This window comes from Coregonus clupeaformis, unplaced genomic scaffold (genome assembly GCF_020615455.1).
Source record: "Coregonus clupeaformis isolate EN_2021a unplaced genomic scaffold, ASM2061545v1 scaf0373, whole genome shotgun sequence".
Classification (NCBI taxonomy): domain Eukaryota; kingdom Metazoa; phylum Chordata; class Actinopteri; order Salmoniformes; family Salmonidae; genus Coregonus; species Coregonus clupeaformis.
This window is the reverse complement of record NW_025533828.1, coordinates 215,257-242,410: the sequence shown is the minus strand read 5'-3', so window position 1 is coordinate 242,410 and position 27,154 is coordinate 215,257. Positions and strand designations below refer to the sequence as shown.

The following is a 27,154-nucleotide window of genomic DNA, read 5'->3' as shown; positions in this document are numbered from 1 at the left end:
GACATTGAGACTGGTGTTTTGCGGGTACTATTTCATGAAGCTGCCAGTTGAGGACCTGTGAGGCGTCTGTTTCTCAAACTAGACACTAATGGATTTGTCCTCTTGCTCAGTTATGCACCGGGGCCTCCCACTCCTCTTTCTATTCTGGTTAGAGACAGTTTGCGCTGTTCTGTGAAGGGAGTAGTACACAGCATTGTACCAGATCTTCAGTTTCTTGACAAATCTCGCATGGAATTGGCTATGTTGCAGGCTCTGTCGCAGCCGGCCGCGACCGGGAGACCCATGGGCGGCGCACAATTGGTCCAGCGGAGGGTTTGGCCGGCAGGGATGTGGGTTCGTTTCCCACAGGGAGCCAGTATGAAAAAAAACAAAAAAAAAACATGTATGCATTCACTAACTGTAAGTCGCTCTGGATAAGAGCGTCTGCCAAATGACAAAAATGTAAATGTAAATGAATAGCCTTCATTTCTCAGAACAAGAATAGACTGACGTGTTTCAGAAGAACGTTTTTTGTTTCTGGCCATTTTGATCCTGTAATCGAACCCACAATTGCTGATGCTCCAGATACTCAACTAGTCTCAAGAAGGCCAGTTTTATTGCTTCTTTAAATCAGCACAACAGTTTTCAGCTGTGCTAACATAATTGCAAAAGGGTTTTCTAATGATCAATTAGCCTTTTAAAATGATAAAATTGGATTAGCAAACACAACGTGCCATTGGAACACAGGACTGATGGTTGCTGATAATGGGCCTCTGTACGCCTATGTAGATATTCCATTAAAAATCAGCCGTTTCAGCTACAATAGCCATTTACAACATTAATGTCTACACTGTATTTCTGATCAACTTTATGTTATTTTAATGGACCAAAAAATTGCTTTTCTTTCGAAAACAAGGACATTTCTAAGTGACCCCAAACGTTTGAACGGTAGTGTATATTCAGAACCATATCCCTATAATGCTTAGAGAAGATCTTATGTCAAGTGTTATTGAAGTGTTGTGGTTGCAGGTTCACTTGGCACATCTAAAGCCTTTTCTTTTGGGGTGTTGCTATTGGCCACCAAGTGCCAACAGCCAGTATCTAAATAATGTGTGAAATGCTTGATAGTGTATAACCGATCTACAGTGAGGGGAAAAAGTATTGTCTGTATATATGACTCCTTACTGTATGTGTGACTCCATCCTGTATATACAGAGAGGGAAAAAAGTATTTGATCCCCTGCTGATTTTGTACGTTTGCCCACTGACAAAGAAATTACCAGTCTATAATTTTAATGGTAGGTTTATTTGAACAGTGAGAGACAGAATAACAACAAAAAAATCCAGAAAAACGCATGTAAAAAATGTTATAAATTGATTTCAATTTTAATGAGGGAAATAAGTATTTGACCCCCTCTCAATCAGAAAGATTTATGGCTCCCAGGTGTCTTTTATACAGGTAAAGAGCTGAGATTAGGAGCACACTCTTAAAGGGAGTGCTCCTAATCTCACCTTGTTACCTGTATAAAAGACACCTGTCCACAGAAGCAATCAATCAGATTCCAAACTCTCGACCATGGCCAAGACCAAAGAGCTCTCCAAGGATGTCAGGGACAAGATTGTAGACCTACACAAGGCTGGAATGGGCTACAAGACCATCGCCAAGCAGCTTGGTGAGAAGGTGACAACAGTTGGTGCGATTATTCGCAAATGGAAGAAACACAAAATAACTGTCAATCTCCCTCGGCCTGGGGCTCCATGCAAGATCTCACCTCGTGGAGTTGCAATGATCATGAGAACGGTGAGGAATCAGCCGGATCAGGATCTTGTCAATGATCTCAATGCAGCTGGGACCATAGTCACCAAGAAAACAATTGGTAACACACTACGCTGTGAAGGACTGAAATCCTGCAGCGCCCGCAAGGTCCCCCTGCTCAAGAAAGCACATACAGTGGGGAGAACAAGTATTTGATACACTGCCAATTTTGCAGGTTTTCCTACTTACAAAGCATGTAGAGGTCTGTAATTTTTATCATAGGTACACTTCAACTGTGAGAGACGGAATCTAAAACAAAAATCCAGAAAATCACATTGTATGATTTTTAAGTAATTAATTTGCATTTTATTGCATGACATAAGTATTTGATACATCAGAAAAGCACAACTTAATATTTGGTACAGAAACCTTTGTTTGCAATTACAGAGACCATACGTTTCCTGTAGGTCTTGACCAGGTTTGCACACACTGCAGCAGGGATTTTGGCCCACTCCTCCATTCAGACCTTCTCCAGATCCTTCAGGTTTCGGGGCTGTCGCTGGGCAATACGGACTTTCAGCTCCCTCCAAAGATGTTCTATTGGGTTCAGGTCTGGAGACTGGCTAGGCCACTCCCGGACCTTGAGATGCTTCTTACGGAGCCACTCCTTAGTTGCCCTGGCTGTGTGTTTCGGGTCGTTGTCATGCTGGAAGACCCAGCCACGACCCAGCTTACTGAGGGAAGGAGGTTGTTGGCCAAAATCTTGCGATACATGGCCCCATCCATCCTTCCTTCAATACGGTGCAGTCGTCCTGTCCCCTTTGCAGAAAATCATCCCCAAAGAATGATGTTTCCACCTGGTGTTCTTGGGGTTGTACTCATCCTTCTTCCTCCAAACACAGCGAGTGGAGTTCAGACCAAAAAGCTCTATTTTTGTCTCATCAGACCACATGACCTTCTCCCATTCCTCCTCTGGATCATCCATATGGTCATTGGCAAACTTCAGACGGGCCTGGACATGCGCTGGCTTGAGCAGGGGGACCTTGCGTGCGCTGCAGGATTTTAATCCATGACGGCGTAGTGTGTTACTAATGGTTTTCTTTGAGACTGTGGTCCCAGCTCTCTTCAGGTCATTGACCAGGTCCTGCCATGTAGTTCTGGGCTGATCCCTCACCTTCCTCATGATCATTGATGCCCCACGAGGTGAGATCTTGCATGGAGCCCCAGACCGAGGGTGATTGACCGTCATCTTGAACTTCTTCCATTTTCTAATAGTTGCGCCAACAGTTGTTGCCTTCTCACCAAGCTGCTTGCCTATTGTCCTGTAGCCCATCCCAGCCTTGTGCAGGTCTACAATTTATCCCTGATGTCCTTACACAGCTCTCTGGTCTTGGCCATTGTGGAGAGGTTGGAGTCTGTTTGATTGAGTGTGTGGACAGGTGTCTTTTATACAGGTAACGAGTTCAAACAGGTGCAGTTTATACAGGTAATGAGTGGAGAACAGGAGGGTTTCTTAAAGAAAAACTAACAGGTCTGTGAGAGCCGGAATTCTTACTGGTTGGTAGGTGATCAAATACTTATGTCATGCAATAAAACGCAAAATAATTACTTAAAAATCATACAATGTGATTTTCTGGATTTTTGTTTTAGATCCGTCTCTCACAGTTGAAGTGTACCTATGATAAAAAATTACAGACCTCTACATGCTTTCTAAGTAGGAAAACCTGCAAAATTGGCAGTGTATCAAATACTTGTTCTCCCCACTGTATACAGGCCCGTCTGAAGTTTGCCAATGAACATCTGAATGATTCAGAGGAGAACTGGGTGAAAGTGTTGTGGTCAGATGAGAACAAAAACAACTCAACTCGCCGTGTTTGGAGGAGGAGGAATGCTGCCTATGACCCCAAGAACACCATCCCCACCGTCAAAAATGGAGGTGGAAACATTATGCTTTGGGGGTGTTTTTCTGCTAAGGGGACAGGACAACTTCACCGCATCAACGGGACGATGGACGGGGCCATGTACCATCAAATCTTGGGTGAGAACCTCCTTCCCTCAGCCAGGGCATTGAAAATGGGTCGTGGATGGGTATTCCAGCATGACAATGACCCAAAACACACGGCCAAGGCAACAAAGGAGTGGCTCAAGAAGAAGCACATTAAGGTCCTGGAGTGGCCTAGCCAGTCTCCAGACCTTAATCCCATAGAAAATCTGTGGAGGGAGCTGAAGGTTCGAGTTGCCAAACGTCAGCGTCGAAACCTTAATGACTTGGAGAAAATCTGCAAAGAGGCCTGGGACAAAATCCCTCCTGAGATGTGTGCAAATCTGGTGGCCAACTACAAGAAACGTCTGACCTCTGTGATTGGCAAAACCCTTGTTGGCACCAAGTACTAAGTCATGTTTTGCAGAGGGGTCAAATACTTACTTCCCTCATTAAAATGCAAATCAATTTATAAAATTTTTGACATGCGTTTTTCTGTATTTTTTTGTTGTTATTCTGTCTCTCACTGTTCAAATAAACCTACCAATAAAATTATAGACTGATCATGTCTTTGTCAGTGGGCAAATTTACAAAATCAGCAGGGGATCAAATACTTTTTTCCCTCACTGTATGTATGTGATTTAAACAGAGAGGTCTACTTTCTTGGGGACCTGAATATTGACCGGTTTTCATCAAGCTGTCCGCTCAAGAGGAAGCTTCTCACTGTAACCAGTGCCTGTAATCTGGTTCAGGTTATTAATCAACCTACCAGGGTGTTTACAAACACTACAGGAACAATATCATCCACATGTATTGATCACATTTTTACCAATACTGTAGAACTTTGTTCTAATGCTGTATCCGTACCCATTGGATGCAGTGATCACAATATAGTGGCTATATCCAGGAAGGCAAAGTTCCAAAAGCTAAAATAGTGTATAAGAGATGATACAAAAGATTTTGCTGTGACTCTTTATGTGGATGATGTTAAAAATGTGTTGGTCTGATGTGTTTAATAAGGAGCATCCAGACGCTGTACTTGATGAATTTATGAAATTGCTTCTTCCAATTATTGATAAACATGTACAGTTGAAGTCGGAGGTTTACATACACCTTAGCCAAATAAATTTAAACTCAGTTTTTCACAATTCCTGACATTTAATCCTAGTAAAAATTCCCTGTTTTAGGTCAGTTAGGATCACCACTTTATTTTAAGAATGTGAAATGTCAGAATAATAGTAGAGAGAATGATTTATTCCAGCTTTTATTTCTTTCATCACATTCCCAGTGGGTCAGAAGTGTACATACACTCAATTAGTATTTTGTAGCATTGTCTTTCAATTGTTTAACTTGGGTCAAACGTTTCGGGGAGCCTTCCACAAGCTTCCCACAATAAGTTGGGTGAATTTTGGCCCATTCCTCCTGACAGAGCTGATGTAACTGAGTCAGGTTTGTAGGCCTCCTTGCTCGCACACGCCTTTTCAGTTCTGCCCACAAATGTTCTATAGGATTGAGGTCAGGGCTTTGTGATGGCCACTCCAATACCTTGACTTTGTTGTCCTTAAGCCATTTTTCCACAACTTTGGAAGTACGCTTGGGGTCATTGTCCGTGCTTCACGGATGGTGTTCTTCGGCTTGCAAGAACCCCCATTTTCCTCCAAACATAACAATGGTCATTATGGCCAAATAGTTATATTTTTGTTTCATCAGACCAGAGGACATTTTTCCAAAAAGTATGATCTTTGTCCCCATGTGCAGTTGCAAACCGTAGTCTGGCTTTTTTATGGCGGTTTTGGAGCAGTGGCTTCTTCCTTGCTGAGCGGCTTTTCAGGTTATGTCGATATAGGACACGTTTTACTGTGGATATATACCCTTTTGTACCTGTTTCCTCCAGCATCTTCACAAGGTCCTTTGCTGTTGTTCTGGGATTGATTTGCACTTTTCGCACCAAAGTACGCTCATCTCTAGGAGACAGAACGCGTCTCCTTCCTGAGCGGTATGACGGCTGCGTGGTCCCATGGTGTTTATACTTGCATACGATTGTTTGTACAGATGAACGTGGTACCTTCAGGTGTTTGGAAATTGCTCTCAAGGATGAACCAGACTTGTGGAGGTCTACAATTTTTTTTCTGAGGTCTTGGCTGATTTCTTTTGATTTTCCCATGATGTCAAGCAAAGAGGCACTGAGTTTGAAGGTAGGCCTTGAAATACATCCACAGGTACACCTCCAATTGACTCAAATTATGTCAATTAGCCTATCAGAAGCTTCTAAAGCCATGACATCATTTTCTGGAATTTTCAAAGCTGTTTAAAGGCACAGTCAACTTAGTGTATGTAAACTTCTGATCCACTGGAATTGTGATACAGTAAATTATAAGTGAAATAATCTGTCTGTAAACAATTGTTGGAAAAATTACTTGTGTCATGCAAAAAGTAGATGTCCTAACCGACTTGCCAAAACTATAGTTTGTTAACAAGAAATTCTGGAGTGGTTGAAAAACGAGTTTTAATGACTCCAACATACGTGTATGTAAACTTCCGACTTCTACTGTACCTGTTAGTAAACTGACTGTTAGACCTGTTAAGGCTCCATGGATTGATGAGGAATTGAAAAACTGTCTGGTTGAAAGAGACGGGGCAAAAGGAGTGGATAATAAGACCGGCTGCACATCTGACTGGTTGTTGACTGTCTATTGATCACTACCCTGTAATGTAGTCAGTACCTTACCTTTCCCCTGTCTATTGATCACTACCCTGTAATGTAGTCAGTACCTTACCTTTCCCTGTCTATTGATCACTACCCTGTAATGTAGTCAGTACCTTACCTTTCCCTGTCTATTGATCACTACCCTGTAATGTAGTCAGTACCTTACCTTTCCCTGTCTATTGATCACTACCCTGTAATGTAGTCAGTACCTTACCTTTCCCGGTCTATTGATCACTACCCTGTAATGTAGTCAGTACCTTACCTTTCCCTGTCTATTGATCACTACCCTGTAATGTAGTCAGTACCTTACCTTTCCCCTGTCTATTGATCACTACCCTGTAATGTAGTCAGTACCTTACCTTTCCCTGTCTATTGATCACTACCCTGTAATGTAGTCAGTACCTTACCTTTCCCTGTCTATTGATCACTACCCTGTAATGTAGTCAGTACCTTACCTTTCCCTGTCTATTGATCACTACCCTGTAATGTAGTCAGTACCTTACCTTTCCCTGTCTATTGATCACTACCCTGTAATGTAGTCAGCACCTTACCTTTCCCTGTCTATTGATCACTACCCTGTAATGTAGTCAGTACCTTACCTTTCCCTGTCTATTGATCACTACCCTGTAATGTAGTCAGTACCTTACCTTTCCCTGTCTATTGATCACTACCCTGTAATGTAGTCAGTACCTTACCTTTCCCGGTCTATTGATCACTACCCTGTAATGTAGTCAGTACCTTACCTTTCCCCTGTCTATTGATCACTACCCTGTAATGTAGTCAGTACCTTACCTTTCCCCTGTCTATTGATCACTACCCTGTAATGTAGTCAGTACCTTACCTTTCCCCTGTCTATTGATCACTACCCTGTAATGTAGTCAGTACCTTACCTTTCCCTGTCTATTGATCACTACCCTGTAATGTAGTCAGTACCTTACCTTTCCCTGTCTATTGATCACTACCCTGTAATGTAGTCAGTACCTTACCTTTCCCCTGTCTATTGATCACTACCCTGTAATGTAGTCAGTACCTTACCTTTCCCCTGTCTATTGATCACTACCCTGTAATGTAGTCAGTACCTTACCTTTCCCGGTCTATTGATCACTACCCTGTAATGTAGTCAGTACCTTACCTTTCCCCTGTCTATTGATCACTACCCTGTAATGTAGTCAGTACCTTACCTTTCCCCTGTCTATTGATCACTACCCTGTAATGTAGTCAGTACCTTACCTTTCCCCTGTCTATTGATCACTACCCTGTAATGTAGTCAGTACCTTACCTTTCCCTGTCTATTGATCACTACCCTGTAATGTAGTCAGTACCTTACCTTTCCCTGTCTATTGATCACTACCCTGTAATGTAGTCAGTACCTTACCTTTCCCGGTCTATTGATCACTACCCTGTAAATGTAGTCAGTACCTTACCTTTCCCCCTCCCGCGGCCCTTGCCTCGTCCCCGCCCGGCGTTCGGACAGTTCTTGATCCAGTGGCCGGTACGTCCGCATCCATAACACTCATTACTATTCATCTCCACTAGTTCCTACAACCTGAGGAGAGAAACAGACACATACAGTCAGCCCTAATACAGCCAGACACATACAGTCTAGGGCTGTCCCCGATTAAACAAAATCTTGGTCGACCGAAAGTCGTCTGTTGTTTTGACCAATCGATTGCTCTAAATATTTAAAAGGTGTATTTTTTGCCAAATATAGACACACCCTATGTGTTTTAATAAAATCAACTATATGCATTGAGCTCGTCTGATGCTTTAAGCTTACGGTTTGATGCCTCAAGAGGGAGCCAGAGATCTAGATAACCAGAAGAAAAAACCTTAACCTGACCCAACTATTCTCCTCCCTCTCCTGCTGGCTTTCGCAGAATGTGGCATTACTTTCCTGAAGTTGCCAGTAATAGGATACACAAGGAATAGGCAACCTTTCTGCCAATTTATCTTACCATTTCTACCGATCTGCGTGCCAGTTATGGTTTTCATATGCAGATTTGTGAAAGTTTAATTTATAATAACGTCTTCATATCTCATAATGTGGTTAATCAAAATTATTTCCAAATAATATAAACCTGAAAAGTAAATTCTATTGCCATTGCCAACTATGTAAAAATAGCCTACATAAAAGGCAAAAAAAAAATAATTGCAGCCTGCAGGTAGACAATATCTTGATAAAAATAAATATCCTATAAATCACATGGCCTGTCTGCAATTAACTTGAAACATTGCATAAAATATTCTGGGCCCTCAGAGTTTCCTGCGCCAGTGAGCTCGGGACAGACACAGCTGTTGGCTTGAGCTCCTGTTCCTCTTATAGAATATCAGCTCAAAAGTATTGTGGAGCTCCTGCACCGAAATATAAACAGTAGCAGCACCCAAAATGAGTACCAGAACCTATTTCAGTCCAAGTCAAACACTGATAAGAAGCCTATTTTATGACGTTTCCACTGGATCTGAGCATTACATTTTCCCCTTTCACGCTGAGTGGTTATCGAAAGGGAGAGAGCTGGAAAGATTTTTCAAATACATTGAGGAACTATTGTAATTCTCAATGGATATAAAAACCGAGTTTGTTTGCTTGCTGTTTGAGGTGAAGAAAACATTGCTTTGAGAAGCTCCACAGGTCATTAGTGGTGGTGCGTTAAGCCAATCAGAAATACTATCAGATCCCCAAATGGACACATTTATAAGTCTACATTTGAGCGCAGGCCAGGTAGGAAACCTATTTTATAGGACTACTTCTATGCGTAATCAGGTGCGCGTCCTTACTCAACATTGACAGGAGCGTTCCAAACAAAAGACAATGACTAAATTGACAAAACTCATACATATAATTAAATAAAGCAAAACTTGTTTATCACAAGTGTAGCATAGGTTTTGCACTCTGCAAACAATGTGTCCACTCCGACAATGAGAACGGGAAGACTGGAATAATAATATTGAATGCATTAAAATAAAATGAACATAACCTTGTAGATTAGAAATTATAGGAATTAACGGTAAATGTACTATTGGTGATGTAATGGGGAATAGATATACACTATAACATGCAAATCAAATCACATTTTATTTGCCACATGCGCCGAATACAACAGGTGTAGACCTTCCAGTGAAATGCTTACTTACAAGCCCTTAACCAACAACGTAGTTAAGAAAAATAAGTGTTAAGAAAGTATTTACTAAATAAACTGAAGTAAAAAAGTCAATGTGTGGGGGTACAGGTTAGTCCAGGTAATAATGAGGCTATATACAGGGAGTACAGAGTCAATGTGTGGGGGTACAGGTTAGTCCAGGTAATAATGAGGCTATATACAGGGAGTACAGAGTCAATGTGCGGGGGTACAGGTTAGTCATGGTAATAATGAGGCTATATACAGGGAGTGCCGGTACAGAGTCAATGTGTGGGGGTACAGGTTAGTCCAGGTAATAACGAGGCTATATACAGGGGGTACTGGTACCGAGTCAATGTGTGGGGGTACAGGTTAGTCCAGGTAATAACGAGGCTATATACAGGGAGTGCCGGTACAGAGTCAATGTGTGGGGGTACAGGTTAGTCCAGGTAATAACGAGGCTATATACAGGGAGTGCCGGTACAGAGTCAATGTGCGCGGGTACAGGTTAGTCCAGGTAATAATGAGGCTATATACAGGGGGTACAGAGTCAATGTGTGGGGGTACAGGTTAGTCCAGGTAATAACGACGCTATATGGGGGGGTACCGGTACAGAGTCAATGTGTGGGGGTACAGGTTAGTCCAGGTAATAATGAGGCTATATGGGGGGGTACAGGTTAGTCCAGGTAATAACGACGCTATATGGGGGGGTACCGGTACAGAGTCAATGTGTGGGGGTACAGGTTAGTCCAGGTAATAATGAGGCTATATGGGGGGGTACAGGTTAGTCCAGGTAGTAATGAGGCTATATGGGGGGTACAGGTTAGTCCAGGTAGTAATGAGGCTATATACGGGGGTACAGGTTAGTCCAGGTAGTAACGAGGCTATATGGGGGGTACAGGTTAGTCCAGGTAATAATGAGGCTATATGGGGGGGGTACAGGTTAGTCCAGGTAGTAACGAGGCTATATGGGGGGTACAGGTTAGTCCAGGTAGTAGAGGCTATATGGGGGGTACAGGTTAGTCCAGGTAGTAATGAGGCTATATGGGGGTACAGGTTAGTCCAGGTAGTAATGAGGCTATATAGGGGGTACAGGTTAGTCCAGGTAGTAACGAGGCTATATGGGGGGTACAGGTTAGTCCAGGTAGTAACGAGGCTATATGGGGGGTACAGGTTAGTCCAGGTAGTAACGAGGCTATATGGGGGGGGTACAGGTTAGTCCAGGTAATAATGAGGCTATATGGGGGGTACAGGTTAGTCCAGGTAGTAATGAGGCTATATGGGGGGGTACAGGTTAGTCCAGGTAGTAATGAGGCTATATGGGGGGGTACAGGTTAGTCCAGGTAATAATGAGGCTATATGGGGGGTACAGGTTAGTCCAGGTAGTAATGAGGCTATATGGGGGGTACAGGTTAGTCCAGGTAGTAATGAGGCTATATGGGGGGTACAGGTTAGTCCAGGTAATAATGAGGCTATATGGGGGTAACAGGTTAGTCCAGGTAGTAATGAGGCTATATGGGGGGGTACAGGTTAGTCCAGGTAGTAATGAGGCTATATGGGGGGGTACAGGTTAGTCCAGGTAATAATGAGGCTATATGGGGGACAGGTTAGTCCAGGTAATAATGAGGCTATATACAGGGGGTACAGGTTAGTCCAGGTAGTAATGAGGCTATATACAGGGGGTACAGGTTAGTCCAGGTAGTAATGAGGCTATATACAGGGGGTACAGGTTAGTCCAGGTAGTAATGAGGCTATATGGGGGGGTACAGGTTAGTCCAGGTAGTAATGAGGCTATATGGGGGGTACAGGTTAGTCCAGGTAATAACGAGGCTATATACAGGGGGTACAGGTTAGTCCAGGTAATAACGAGGCTATATACAGGGGGTACAGGTTAGTCCAGGTAATAACGAGGCTATATACAGGGGGTACAGGTTAGTCCAGGTAGTAATCAGGCTATATACAGGGGGGGTACAGGTTAGTCCCGGTAATAACGAGGCTATATACAGGGGGGGTACAGGTTAGTCCAGGTAATAACGAGGCTATATACAGGGGGGTACAGGTTAGTCCAGGTAATAACGAGGCTATATACAGGGGGTACAGGTTAGTCCAGGTAATAACGAGGCTATATACAGGGGGTACAGGTTAGTCCAGGTAATAACGAGGCTATATACAGGGGGTACAGGTTAGTCCAGGTAGTAATGAGGCTATATACAGGGGGTTACAGGTTAGTCCAGGTAATAACGAGGCTATATACAGGGGGTACAGGTTAGTCCAGGTAGTAACGTGGCTATATACAGGGGGTACAGGTTAGTCCAGGTAATAACGAGGCTATATACAGGGGGTACAGGTTAGTCCAGGTAATAACGAGGCTATATACAGGGGGGGTACAGGTTAGTCCAGGTAATAACGAGGCTATATACAGGGGGTACAGGTTAGTCCAGGTAATAACGAGGCTATATACAGGGGGGGTACAGGTTAGTCCAGGTAATAACGAGGCTATATACAGGGGGTACAGGTTAGTCCAGGTAATAGAGGTAAAGATAATAAACAGCAGCGGGAAAAAATTTGTAGAATCCAAATAGCCATTTCATTAATACAGTATATACATATGAGATGAAGTCCGGGTAGCCATGATTAGCTGTTCAGGAGTCTTCTGGCTTGGGGGTAGAAGCTGTTAAGAAGCCTTTTGGAACTAGACTTTGCGCTTCGGTACCACTTGCCATGTGGTAGTAGAGATAAGTCTATCACCAGGGTGGCTGGAGTCTTAGACAAAATTGTTCCACCTCTTGTCCAGGTGGAAAAGGGAAGTGTGGCGTGCAATAGAGATTGCATTATGCAAATTGGAGTGGGTCTAGGGTTTCTGGGATAATGGTGTTGATGTGAGCCATGACCAGCCTTTCAAAGCACTTCATGGCTACAGACGTGAGTGCTACGGGTCAGTAGTCATTTAGGCAGGTTACATGTTGGTATTACAGACAGTCAGGGACAGGTTGAAAATGTCAGTGAAGACACTTGCCAGTTGGTCAACGCATGCTCGGAGTACACGTCCTGGCCTTGTGAATGTTGACCTGTTTAAAGGTCTTACTCACATCGGCTATGGAGAGCGTGATCACAGTCGTCCGGAACAGCTGGTGCTCTCATGCATGCTTCAGTGTTGCTTGCCTCGAAGCACGCATAGAAGTCATTTGGCTCATCTGGTAGGCTCGTGTCACTGGGCAGCTCGCAGCTGTGCTTCCCTTTCTAGTCTGTAATAGTTTGCAAGCCCTGCCACATCCGACAAGCATCAGAGCCAGTGTAATAGAATTCAATCTTAGTCCTGTATTGACGCTTTGCCTGTTTGATGGTTCGTCTGAGGGCATAGCGGGATTTCTTATAAGCGTCCAGGTTAGAGTCCCGCTCCTTGAAAGCGGCAGCTCTACCCTTTAGCTCAGTGCGGATGTTGCCTGTGAATTCATCGCTTCTGGTTGGGGTATGTACGTACGGTCACTGTGGGGACACGATCACTGTGGGGACGACGTCATCAATGCACTTATTGATGAAGCCAGTGACTGATGTGGTGTACTCCTCAATGCCATTGGAAGAATCCCGGAACATATTCCAGTCTGTGCTAGCAAAACAGTCCTGTAGCTTAGCATCTGCGTCATCTGACCACATCCGTATTGAGTGAGTCACTGGTGCTTCCTGCTTTAGTTTTTGCTTGAAAGCAGGAATCAGGAGGATAGAGTTATGGTCAGATTAGCCAAATGGAGGGCGAGGGAGAGCTTTGTACGCGTCTCTGTGTGTGGAATAAAGGTGGTCTAGAGTTTATTTTCCTCTGGTTGCACATATAAAATGCTGGTAGAAATTTGGTAAAACTGATTTAAGTTTCCCTGCATTAAAGTCCACGGCCACTAGGAGCGCCTCTGGATGAGCGTTTTCCTGTTTGCTTGTGGCCATATACAGCTCATTGAGTGCGGTCTTAGTGCCAGCATCGGTTTGTGGTGGTAAATAGACAGCTACGAAAAATATAGATGAAAACTCTCTTGGTAAATAGTGTGGTCTACAGCTTATCATTAGATATTCTACCTCAGGCGAGCAAAACCTTGAGACTTCCTTAATATTAAGTTATGAAACAATGAATGTGCACAAATTGGCGGGAGGGAGAAGTGCATTGTGCATCTGGGCGCATGGTCAATCCGACATCTGCATCGGCCATGCAGCATTTATGGTGATATGGCCTCAGCAGAAGTCAGGGCATTCATACTTCTTGCGCTTTGCAGTGCAGAGCTGTTGTTGTCAAGGAAGTGAGTTTGTGTTTATACAGGATGTACCGCTCCCACCTACCGTCAACGCGGCGCTATACAGAGCCCTCCGCATTGTTACAAAATTTGGGAGGCACATGGCGATGCAGAGCTCGAGTTGGCCTCTGCATGCCTCTGGAGGCTCCGCAATTGCGTCACACCCTCCACATGGAGCCTCCGACCACATTTTCGAATCAAGCATAAATTGGCTTTTAGTCTAGGCCTCCGCAATGGATTAGTTCACTGAGATGGGCGCAAATATAAAACAAAATGGAAAAAAAGCATACAGTATTCATACCCCTTCTCCACCTTTTGTTACAGCCTTATTCTAAAATTGATTCAATAAAATGTTTTTCCCTCAATCTACACACAATACCCCATAATGAAAAAGTGAAAAACAGGTTTTTTGAACTTTTGCAAATGTAAAAAACAGAAATACCTTATTTACATAAGTATTCAGACCCTTTGCTATTAGACTCGAAATTGAGCTCAGGTGCATCCTGTTTCCATTGATCATCCTTGAGATGTTTCTACAACTTGATTGGAGTCCACCTGTGGTAAATTCAATTGATTGGACATGATTTGGAAAGGCACACACCTGTCTATTTAAGGTCCCACAGTTGACAGTGCATGTCAGAGCAAAAACCAAGCCATGAGATCGAAGGAATGGTCCGTAGAGCTCCGAGGCAGGATTGTGTGGAGGCACAGATCTAGGGAAGGGTACCAAAACATTTCACAGTGGCCTCCATCATTCTTAAATGGAAAAAGTTTGGAACCACCAAGACTCTTCCTAGAGCTCGCAGCACGGCCAAACTTAGCAATTGGGGGAGAAGGGCCTTGGTCAGGGAGGTGACCAATAATCTGATGGTCATTCTGACAGAGCTCTAGAGTTCCTCTGTGGAGATGGGAGAACGTTCCAGAAGAACAACCATCTCTGCAGCACTCCACCAAATCAGGCCTTTACGGTAGAGTGGCCAGACGTAAGCCACTCCTCAGTAAAAGGCACAATCGTACTACACTGGCTCTGACTCTCGTCGGATGTGGCAGGGCTTGCAAACTATTACGTACCCAGCCGCGAGCTGCCCATTGATGCGAGCCTACCGGACGAGCTAAATGCCTTTTATGCTCGCGTCGAGGCAAGCAACACTGAAGCATGCATGAGAGCACCAGCCGTTCCGGATGACTGTGTGATCACGCTCTCCGTAGCCGATGTGAGCAAGACCTTTAAACAGGTCAACATTCACAAGGCCGCGGGGCCAGACGGATTACCAGGGTGTGTACTCAGAGCATGCATGGACCAACTGGCAAGTGTCTTCACTGACATTTTCAACCTCTCCCTGACAGAGTCTGTAATACCCACATTTTTCAAGCAGACCACCATAGTCCCTGTAACCAAAAATGCAAAGGTAACCTGCCTAAATGACTACCGCCCCGTAGCACTCACGTTGGTAGCTATGAAGTGCTTTGAACGGCTGGTCATGGCTCACATCAACACCACCATCCCGGAAACCCTAGACCCACTCCAATTCGCATACCGCCCCAACAGATGACGCAACCTCAATCACACTCCACACTGCCCTTTCCCATCTGGATAAAAGGAACACCTATGTGAGAATGCTATTCATTGACTACAGCTCAGCGTTCAATGCCATAGTGCACACAATGCTCATCACTAAGCTAAGGACCCTGGGACTAAACACCTCCTTCTGCAACTGGATCCTGGACTTCCTGACGGGCCACCCCCAGGTGGTAAGGGTAGGTAACAACATCTGAAACGCTGATCCTCAACACCAGGGCCACTCAGGGGTGCGTGCTTAGTCCCCACCTGTACTCCCTGTTCACGCACGACTGCGTGGCCAAGCACGACTCCAACACCATCATTAAGTTTGCTCACGACGGTAGGCCTGATCACCGACAACGATGAGACAGCCTGGTTGTAGTGGAGCAGGTTGAGAGCTTCAAGTTCCTTGGTGTCCATATCACCAACAAACTATCATGGTCCAAACACACTAAAACAGTCGTGAAGAGGGCACAAAGCCTATTTCCCCTCAGGAGACTGAAAATATTTGGCATGGGTCCCCAGATCCTCAAAACGTTATACAGCTGCACCATCGAGAGCATCCTGACCGGTTTCATCACTGCCTGGTATGGCAACTGCTCGGCATCCGACTGTAAGGCGCTACAGAGGGTAGTGCGTACGGCCCAGTACATCACTGGGGCCAAGCTTCCTGCCATCCAGGACCTCTATACCAGGCGGTGTTAGAGGAAGGCCCTCAAAAATTGTCAAAGACTCCAGCCACCCTAGTCATAGACTGTTCTCTCTGCTACCGCACGGCAAGCGGTACCGGAGCGCCAAGTCTAGGTCCAAAAGGCTCCTTAACAGCTTCTACACCCAAGCTATAAGACTGCTGAACAATTAAACAAATGGCCACCCGGACTATTTACATTGAAAATAGCTATGCTGCGACGCTCGTCATCTAGGCTGACAGATCTTGAGTGGATCTGCAGAGAAGAATGGGAGAAACTCCCCAAATACAGGTGTGCCAAGCTTGTAGCGTCATACTCAAGAAGAGTCGAGGCTGTAATCGCTACAAAATGTGCTTCAAAGTACTGAGTAAATGGTCTGAATAGTTATGTAAATGTGATATTTCTGTATATAATTTTTTATAAAATTAGCTAAAATGTCTAAAAACCTGTTTTTACTTTGTCATTATGGGGTGTTGTGTGTAGATTGATGAGGGGGAAAAAACAATGTTATCAATTTGAGAATAAGGCTGTAAAGTAACATAATGTGGAAAAGGTAAAGGGGTCTGGGGGTCGCGGGAGGATTTTAAGGGGTCGCAGGACTTGTGCAAGAACATATAAAAAATGATATTATTATTTTGAAAGGTAACCGCCGCACCTAAACTTACACTTCTAAAGGATAGTTGCTGACTTTACCCAACGTTACCGCTACACACAGGCGTGCACCGCTTATTGTTGCTGACTTTACCCAACGTTACCGCTACACACAGGCGTGCACCGCTTATTGTTGCTGACTTTACTCAACGTTACCGCTACACACAGGCGTGCACCGCTTATTGTTGCTGACTTTACCCAACGTTACCGCTTACACACAGGCGTGCACCGCTTATTGTTGCTGACTTTACCCAACGTTACCGCTACACACAGGCGTGCACCGCTTATTGTTGCTGACTTTACCCAACGTTACCGCTACACACAGGCGTGCACCGCTTATTGTTGCTGACTTTACCCAACGTTACCGCTACACACAGGCGTGCACCGCTTATTGTTGCTGACTTTACCCAACGTTACCGCTACACACAGGCGTGCACCGCTTATTGTTGCTGACTTTACCAACGTTACCGCTTACACACAGGCGTGCACCGCTTATTGTTGCTGACTTTACCCAACGTTACCGCTACACACAGGCGTGCACCGCTTATTGTTGCGGACTTTACTAACGTTACCGCTACACACAGGCGCACCGCTTATTGTTGCTGACTTTACCCAACGTTACCGCTACACACAGGCGTGCACCGCTTATTGTTGCTGACTTTACCTAACGTTACCGCTACACACAGGCGTGCACCGCTTATTGTTGCTGACTTTACCAATGTTACCGCTACACACAGGCGTGCACCGCTTATTGTTGCGGACTTTACCCAACGTTACCGCTACACACAGGCGTGCACCGCTTATTGTTGCTGACTTTACCCAATGTTACCGCTACACACAGGCGTGCACCGCTTATTGTTGCTGACTTTACCCAACGTTACCGCTACACACAGGCGTGCACCGCTTATTGTTGCGGACTTTACCCAACGTTACCGCTACACACAGGAGTGCACCGCTTATTGTTGCTGACTTTACCCAACGTTACCGCTACCCACAGGCGTGCACCGCTTATTGTTGCTGACTTTACCCAACGTTACCGCTACACACAGGCGTGCACCGCTTATTGTTGCTGACTTTACCCAACGTTACCACTACACACAGGCGTGCACCGCTTATTGTTGCTGACTTTACCCAACGTTACCGCTACCCACAGGCGTGCACCGCTTATTGTTGCTGACTTTACCCAACGTTAGGCGTTAGGCTTATTGCTGCTGACACGTGCGGTAGTTTGCCCCCGGTAATGCGTTCGGCAGACCGCACCACCCTCTGGAGAGCCCTGTGGTTGCGGGTGGTGCAATTGCCGTACCAGGCGGTGATCCAGCCCGACAGGACACTCTCAATTGTGCATCTGTAAATGTTTGTGAGGGTTTTAGGTGCCAAGACAAATTTCTTCAGCCTCCTGAGGTCGAAGAGGCTCTGTTGCGCCTTCTTCACCACACTGTCTGTGTGGGTGGACTATTTCAGTTTGTCAGTGATGTGTACGCCAAGGAACTTGAATCTTTCCACCTTCACTGTGGTCCTGTCGATGTGGATAGGGGGGTGCACCTTCTGCTGTTTCCTGAAGTCCACGATCATCTCCTTTGTTCTGTTGACGTTGAGTGAGAGGTTATTTTCCTGGCACCACACTCCCTGAGCCCTCACCTCCTCCCTGTAGGCCGTCTCGTCATTGTTGGTAATCAAGCCTACTACTGTTGTGTCGTCTGCAAACTTGATGATTGAGTTGGAGGCGTGCTTGGCCACGCAGTCATGGGTGAACAGGGAGCGTGAGCCCTCACCTCCACGCAGTCAATGTGTCAAAGAAAGGGACTGGGGCACAATGTGTCAAAGAAAGGGACCGGGGCACAATGTGTCAAAGAAAGGGACCGGGGCACAATTGATTTGAACAGAGGGACAAAGAGGATACCTTCAAGATGAAGCTTACCGTTTGGCCAAATCAACCTCCTCCCTGTAGGCTGTCTCGTCATTGTCAATGTGTCAAAGAAAGGGACCGGGGCCAAAGCTTACCGTTTGGCCAAATCATGTTTCTAACGGGAGGATTGACATATTTCCCAATGCTGACTTCGAGATTCAGAATCTGATCAACAAAGCGCACGGCGACACACTGAAAAAAAAACGTTAAGCAACATCTTATTAAGCTGCAGGGGAAGTTTTGCGACCACTTCCCAGAGGAGAACAGGAGACAAGACGACTGGATACCGGACCCCTTTCCAGTGGAGATGGGAAGCGACACGTTGCCAAGCAACGAAGAGGATCAACTGGTGGAGCTGTCATGTGATCGCAGACTGAGCATGCACTTCCCGGAAATGACACTGCCAAAGTTCTGGTGCAGCGTAGTGGGAGAGTATCCTGCTCTCACCTGTCACCCAATCAGAATCATGCTACCGTTCAGCACTACCTATCTGTGTGGAAGTGGCTTCTCTGCTATGGCCGTGCTTAAAATTAAAAGCAGAAACAAACTGGACAGCCAGCATGACCTCTGAGATGCCCTGTCAACCATCACCCCAGATTTCAATAAACTGATCAAACTGAAGAAACACCCCGTTTTCCCACTGATAGGCCACACACAATAAATAAATCAAATCAAATCAAATCAAATTTTATTGGTCACATGCGCCGAATACAACAGGTGCAGACATTACAGTGAAATGCTTACTTACAGCCCTTAACCACCAATAAAACAGGTAAATGAGTTATTGTTCAGTATGTTAATTAATTCGGACTTTTATTTGACATTTTATTGAACTGGTTAGAAACGTACACCTTTAAAAAAAACTAAGGTTGTGAAACTATTCACATGGTAATGGCTGATTACGAAATCCTAATGATTGTTGTGTTTTCTATTTTAAACACTGGTATGTGTTACTGTTCATTAACATTATTGGACTGGTTTTGATGTCATGTTCTGAGTCTGATCATTTATTACGCCCCACTCCTGAACTGGTCGCCTAATTAAATGGCTTATTCTCTTGAATTGATAATATATGTTCTCAGTTAATATGGTTGTGTAATGACTTTCTTTAATACCATAATAGTAGCCCATTGAGTCTATTTTGCAAGTGAAGCCTGCCCAAGAAGGCAGCTGCAATACATTTTACATTTACATTTTTAGTCATTTACATTTTTCATACCTTTTTCATACTGGCCCCCCGTGGGAAACGAACTCACAACCCTGGCGTTGCAAGCGCCATGCTCTACCAACTGAACTACAAAATGTAATCAACAGTCCATAATATTGGGTCGCAGGCAACAGTCCATAACATTGGCTCGAATCTAGGTTGTGCCTTTAGATTTGGGGAAAATTAACTAAGGAATAATTGTTCACTTCTCAAACCCCAGCCTGGTCTACTTGGCAAGCGTTCCCGGAAGTCTCGCGATGTTTCATGGTGTTTAGAAACTGTACTGTCTTTGATACCACTGAATCTATCTACGCTAGCTAACAAGCTATCGCGATGTTTCATGGTGTTTAGACACTACTGTCTTTGATACCTCTGAATCTATCTACGCTAGCTAACAAGCTAACTAGGTAAGCAACACCAAAACAAAGACGATATGCGTTTTATAAAATCATTTCAAATTGCGAGGTCAATACATTTGCAGATATCTTTCGAGACAAAGTCTGGATCTGGCAAATAAATAATTAAATCCTGCGACTTTCCCGCGCAGCCTGACGCAGTAGACCAAAGTGCGTTGTCAGAAAATGTGTTTAGCTAGCTAGCCAAGGAACCACATCAGCTCGTCTTGCATTTATTTACATTTCGGTCGTACTTTAGACAGACTGCGACTCCTTACGACACATGTGAACTATTTAAACATGTCTTCCACAGTTTAATTGTTTATATTTGTGTCCGTTATTACAGCCACTCACCTCAATTACGTGACTGCGCCTGGTTGTTGTCGGTCTCGCCTCTGCGCCACACGCGGTTTGCACACGGTCCTCTACTCCCGTCCTGTCCTGTCCTGCCCTCCTCTCCTCCTCCTCCTCTTCCTCCCCATGGACGCTGCCGTTGCACACGGCTCTGCTCTGGTTCTCAAACAGACCATAACATTAAGTCGGCTCCACATACTAGGCCTATGTGTCTCTACTGCATGTATCTGTTGGAAGGAACAGAGGAAGGTTAGAAAAGGGATGAAACAATCAGTGGAGTGAGGAGAAAATGAGGTGCTCTGAAAGAGTACAGAGAGCAGGTAGAGTCAGGACATGAACCCAGAGAGCAGGTGGAGTCAGGACATGGACCCAGAGAGCAGGTGGAGTCAGGACATGGACCCAGAGAGCAGGTGGAGTCAGGACATGGACCCAGAGAGCAGGTGGAGTCAGGACATGGACCCAGAGAGCAGGTGGAGTCAGGACATGGACCCAGAGAGCAGGTGGAGTCAGGACATGGACCCAGAGAGCAGGTGGAGTCAGGACATGGACCCAGAGAGCAGGTGGAGTCAGGACATGGACCCAGAGAGCAGGTGGAGTCAGGACATGGACCCAGAGAGCAGGTGGAGTCAGGACATGGACCCAGAGAGCAGGTGGAGTCAGGACATGGACCCAGAGAGCAGGTGGAGTCAGGACATGGACCCAGAGAGCAGGTGGAGTCAGGACATGGACCCAGATGCCGGGAGCTGGCATGCTTCTGGTAAAAATAGCTTCCTCCCTGCAATTAGGGTTAAGTGCCTTGCTCAAGGGCATCATCAACAGATGTTTCACCTAGTCAGCCCGGGGATTTGAACCAGCAACCTTTCAGTTACTGGCCCAACGCTCTTAAAATCGCTAGGCTACCTGCCACCTGATGAGAAACCTCAAATCCTCCTGCTGGACTGAAACAGCAGCCACGTCATGTCCTCCCCTCCGCTACACACCACCCAGACCAGCAGCCACGTCATGTCCTCCCCTCCGCTACACACCACCCAGACCAGCAGCCACGTCATGTCCTCCCCTCCGCTACACACCACCCAGACCAGCAGCCACGTCATGTCCTCCCCTCCGCTACACACCACCCAGACCAGCCACAGGGCTGTCTTCAGGAAACTGCCGTAACGCACTTTCTCTTATTAAAGTAGCAGATTGTCAAATACATTTGATACAACAGAAAACTAAAATCAGCTAGCAATAGGAATATGCAGCGGTCCTGTATAGGCTACCTGAACCAGCATGACATAAGCTGTCCTCGCGTTCTCTCCTAGCATGGATAGAAAGCTGTCCTCGCGTTCTCTCCTAGCATGGATAGAAAGCTGTCCTCGCGTTCTCTCCTAGCATGGATAGAAAGCTGTCCTCGCGTTCTCTCCTAGCATGGATAGAAAGCTGTCCTCGCGTTCTCTCCTAGCATGGATAGAAAGCTGTCCTCGCGTTCTCTCCTAGCATGGATAGAAAGCTGTTAGCTGAACAGGGCTTGTTTCATTATGCAGTGTACTATCTATAGCTATACACTGAGTATGCCAAACATTAAGAACACCTTCCTAATATTGAGTTGCACCACCACCCCTTTTTGCCTTCAGAACAGCCTCAATTCGTCAGGGTATGGACTCTACAAGATGTCGAAAGCGTTCCTCAGTGATGCTGGCCCATGTTGACTGCAATGCTTCCCACAGTTGTAATAATAATATAATCTAATAATAATATAATATGCCATTTAGCAGACGCTTTTATCCAAAGCGACTTACAGTCATGCGTGCATACATTTTTTTGTGTATGGGTGGTCCCGGGGATCGAACCCACTACCTTGGCGTTACAAGCGCCGTGCTCCACCACAAGAGCTACAGAGGTTGTCAAGTTTGGACGTCCTAATGGGTGGTGGATTCTTGATACACACGGGAAACTGTTGAGCGTGGAAAACCCAGCAGCGTTGCAGTTCTTGACACAAACTGGTGCACCTGGCACCTACTGCCATAGATCGTTCAAAGGCACTTTCATTTTTTGTCTTGTACATTCACCCTCTGAATAGCACACATACACAATCCATGTCTCATGGCTTAAAAATCCTTCTTTAACTTGTCTCCTCCCCTTCATCTACAGTGATTGAAGTGGATTTAACAAGTGTCATCAATAAGGGATCATAAATTATAAATAAATTGGTCATTTAGCAGACGCTCTTATCCAGAGCGACTTACAGGAGCAATTAGGGTTAAGTGCCTTGCTCAAGGGCACATCGACAGGTTTTTCACCTAGTCGGCTCGGGGATTAGAACCAGCGACCTTTCGGTTACTGGCACAACGCGCTTAACCACTAAGCCACCTGCTGGATTCACCTGGTCAGTCTGTCATGGAAAGAGCAGATGTTTTTTTTTAACACATCAATTAGCCTAACAATGTGGAAAGAAGTAGTCGGCTTGAGGATAAATTCAACCACTATTTATTGTTGAACTCAGTGGGTTTTGTCTGACTAATAGCCTACAAATGGGCTGCAATATTCAAGGTAAATTAAATGAACCCTAAATCTCCTGAAGTCCTCCTTTTTCGTGTGCAAATGTTTTCACCATGGCCTGTAGGTCCAGGTTGCGGGCCCAACAGTTTTCTATACAGATTCCCGCCAACCCAGATATTCTTTCCTGAGACGTTGTGCATTTGTGCAGCCCAGTTGTGTAGGCTATTAGCCAGATAAAACCCACTGAGTTCAACAATAAATAGTGGTTGAATTTATCCTCAAGCCGACTACTTCTTTCCTCATTGTTAGGCTAATTGATGTGGGTTTTTTAAATAAAACTATTATAAATAGCAGCTAAAGATGGTATACACTGAGTATACAAAACATTAGGAACACCTGCTCTTTCCATGACAGACTGACCAGGTGTCCATTGCGCTGCCACAATTTAAAGGAGTTAAGGAGAATGAGAGGCTGAATTAAAGATGTTGCAGAACTGCTGTATTTGAATCACCCCTCTCTTCTGCCCAGTTTCCCTGATACTGGGCAGTCAGGCTGTTTTCACCATCCCTGTAACAGATCGTTTTCTAAACTAAAACTCATGAAGATCTACATAAGAAGCATTACGCTCTCGGTCTGATACACCACATGACCAAAAGTATGTGGACACCTGCTCGACCAACATCTCATTCCAAAATCTTGGCCATTAATATGGAGTTGGTCCCCTCTTTGCTGCTATAACAGCCTCCACTCTTCTGGGAAGGCTTTTCCACTGCATCTCAGTGCTAGAGGCGTCACTACAGACCGAGTGGAGCAGCGGTCTAAGGCACTGCATCTCAGTGCTTGAGGCGTCACTACAGACCCCCCTGGTTCGATTCCAGGCTGTATCACAACCGGTCGTGATTGGGAGTCCCATAGGGCGGCGCACAATTGGCCCAGCGTCGTCCGGGTTTGGCCGGTGTAGGCCGTCATTGTAAATAAGAATTTGTTCTTAACTGACTTGCCTAGTTAAATAAAGGTTAAATAAAATAAATATATATAATCTGCCAATTACCCTCAAGTACTTGGCTTTCTACTTAGACAAGAGTTCTACCTGGATGTAAAGGTCAGTGATTGGTCAGAGTCCACACAACAGAGAGAAGGAGAGCCATCAGTACTTTACGTTTGAACAGACTCACTTTCAGCCAATTACGACGCAATCTGAATGCACACTAGTAAAAAAGTTACATTTAACTTTTTTATATATATGGTTCAATTCTGACACATCTATTAAAACTTGTTTGTCTTGTTTTATTTACAGATTCTTGCAATACCACCACCGACTGGACCAATGTTCCCAATACCACCACCGACTGGACCAATGTTCCCAATACCACCACCGACTGGACCAATGTTCCCAATACCACCACCGACTGGACCAATGTTCCCAATACCACCACCGACTGGACCAATGTTCCCAATACCACCACCGACTGGACCAATGTTCCCAATACCACCACCGACTGGACCAATGTTCCCAAGACAGTTAGAATGTACTATATAACTTTAACTGTCTTTACAAATTGTCTTGACAAACTTAGATTCTAATAGTTGGTTAGGGTGCTCATACGCAGTCAGGAACAACTCATGATCCTACAGTAGATGTAATAAACGTGGAATTGGATGAGGAATATGACCAGTCACCTTAAGAGCAGTTTTCTCCCAGTGCTGTGTCTATACTTTACCTGCATATAGGCCTAACGTTTGTTTTTTACTGATTATGTAATAATGCTACCTCACACTTAAGTACTGTATTTGTGTAGTGTTTCTCCAATATAAACGGTTCTCTGATGCTGCTTCTTGAAAAAACTCAAGATAAATACGTTTGTAGTTACTATAGACTTAATTTGTAGTGCAGAACACATTTTCTTTAATTTGTTTGAATATCAGCTGTGTGGTGGATGCAGAGATGGAGTTTATTTTGTGTTTGCTTTTAATTAGTTGTGTGATGATTCAAATGCATAATACCTCAATCTGTCACTTTTAAATGCTTTCTTAAACTTTCAGCTATTTCTTGGACAGATGCCCTACTCCAAGAACTCCAGGAGCTGTTGGACAGATGCCCTACTCCAAGAACTCCAGGAGCTGTTGGACAGATGCCCTACTCCAAGAACTCCAGGAGCTGTTGGACAGATGCCCTACTCCAAGAACTCCAGGAGCTGTTGGACAGATGCCCTACCCAAGAACTCCAGGCTGTTGGACAGATGCCCTACTCCAAGAACTCCAGGAGCTGTTGGACAGATGCCCTACTCCAAGAACTCCAGGAGCTGTTGGACAGATGCCCCTACTCCAAGAACTCCAGGAGCTGTTGACAGATGCCCTACTCCAAGAACTCCAGGAGCTGTTGGACAGATGCCCTACTCCAAGAACTCCAGGAGCTGTTGGACAGATGCCCTACTCCAAGAACTCCAGGAGCTGTTGGACAGTTCTGAGGTCCACTATGAGGCCTCACCACCACTGCTCACAGCCTCATCAGTCTGGGCTACCGGACAGCAAATGTCTTCAGAAAGGCTGAGGGAGGCGAGGCCATATCTCCTTGACAACTGGCTGGCAGTGGAGGATGTGACCTCATAACCCAGACGTCAACGGTGTGGTACCAACCCAGCTGCCGTGTGCTGTAGAGACTGCCTTCCATAACCCAGATGTCAACGGTGTGGTACCAACCCAGCTGCCGTGTGCTGTAGAGACTGCCTTCCATATCTCTTGTCAACGGTGTGGTACCAACCCAGCTGCCGTGTGCTGTAGAGACTGCCTTCCATATCTCTTGTCAACGGTGTGGTACCAACCCAGCTGCCGTGTGCTGTAGAGACTGCCTTCCATGTCCCTTGTCAACAGTGTGGTACCAACCCAGCTGCCGTGTGCTGTAGAGACTGCCTTCCATATCCCTTGTCAACAGTGTGGTACCAACCCAGCTGCCGTGTGCTGTAGAGACTGCCTTCCATGTCCCTTGTCAACGGTGTGGTACCAACCCAGCTGCCGTGTGCTGTAGAGACTGCCTTCCATGTCCCTTGTCAACGGTGTGGTACCAACCCAGCTGCCGTGTGCTGTAGAGACTGCCTTCCATATCTCTTGTCAACGGTGTGGTACCAACCCAGCTGCCGTGTGCTGTAGAGACTGCCTTCCATATCTCTTGTCAACGGTGTGGTACCAACCCAGCTGCCGTGTGCTGTAGAGACTGCCTTCCATGTCCCTTGTCAACGGTGTGGTACCAACCCAGCTGCCGTGTGCTGTAGAGACTGCCTTCCATATCCCTTGTCAACAGTGTGGTACCAACCCAGCTGCCGTGTGCTGTAGAGACTGCCTTCCATGTCCCTTGTCAACGGTGTGGTACCAACCCAGCTGCCGTGTGCTGTAGAGACTGCCTTCCATGTCCCTTGTCAACGGTGTGGTACCAACCCAGCTGCCGTGTGCTGTAGAGACTGCCTTCCATGTCCCTTGTCAACGGTGTGGTACCAACCCAGCTGCCGTGTGCTGTAGAGACTGCCTTCCATGTCCCTTGTCAACGGTGTGGTACCAACCCAGCTGCCGTGTGCTGTAGAGACTGCCTTCCATGTCCCTTGTCAACGGTGTGGTACCAACCCAGCTGCTGTGTGCTGTAGAGACTGCCTTCCATATCCCTTGTCAACGGTGTGGTACCAACCCAGCTGCCGTGTGCTGTAGAGACTGCCTTCCATATCCCTTGTCAACGGTGTGGTACCAACCCAGCTGCCGTGTGCTGTAGAGACTGCCTTCCATAACCCAGATGTCAACGGTGTGGTACCAACCCAGCTGCCGTGTGCTGTAGAGACTGCCTTCCATGTCCCTTGTCAACAGTGTGGTACCAACCCAGCTGCCGTGTGCTTTAGAGACTGCCTTCCATGTCCCTTGTCAACGGTGTGGTACCAACCCAGCTGCCGTGTGCTGTAGAGACTGCCTTCCATGTCCCTTGTCAACGGTGTGGTACCAACCCAGCTGCCGTGTGCTGTAGAGACTGCCTTCCATGTCCCTTGTCAACGGTGTGGTACCAACCCAGCTGCCGTGTGCTGTAGAGACTGCCTTCCATATCCCTTGTCAACG

General features: G+C 45.7%; 1 protein-coding gene across 1 annotated transcript in view; it reads right to left on the bottom strand.

The window, feature by feature from the left end:
• The window catches only part of cnbpb (CCHC-type zinc finger, nucleic acid binding protein b), a 43,035-nt gene extending 22,349 nt beyond the window's left edge, over positions 1 to 20,686 (bottom strand). Inside the window, exons 1-2 of the mRNA XM_045215123.1 lie at positions 20,582 to 20,686; positions 7,847 to 7,968 (exon numbers count right to left, since the gene is read on the bottom strand). Coding sequence (XP_045071058.1) covers positions 7,847 to 7,949 — 103 coding nt within the window. The 5' untranslated portion in view covers positions 7,950 to 7,968; positions 20,582 to 20,686. The remainder of the gene's footprint in view (positions 1 to 7,846; positions 7,969 to 20,581) is intronic.
• Positions 20,687 to 27,154: the final 6,468 nt, after the last annotated feature.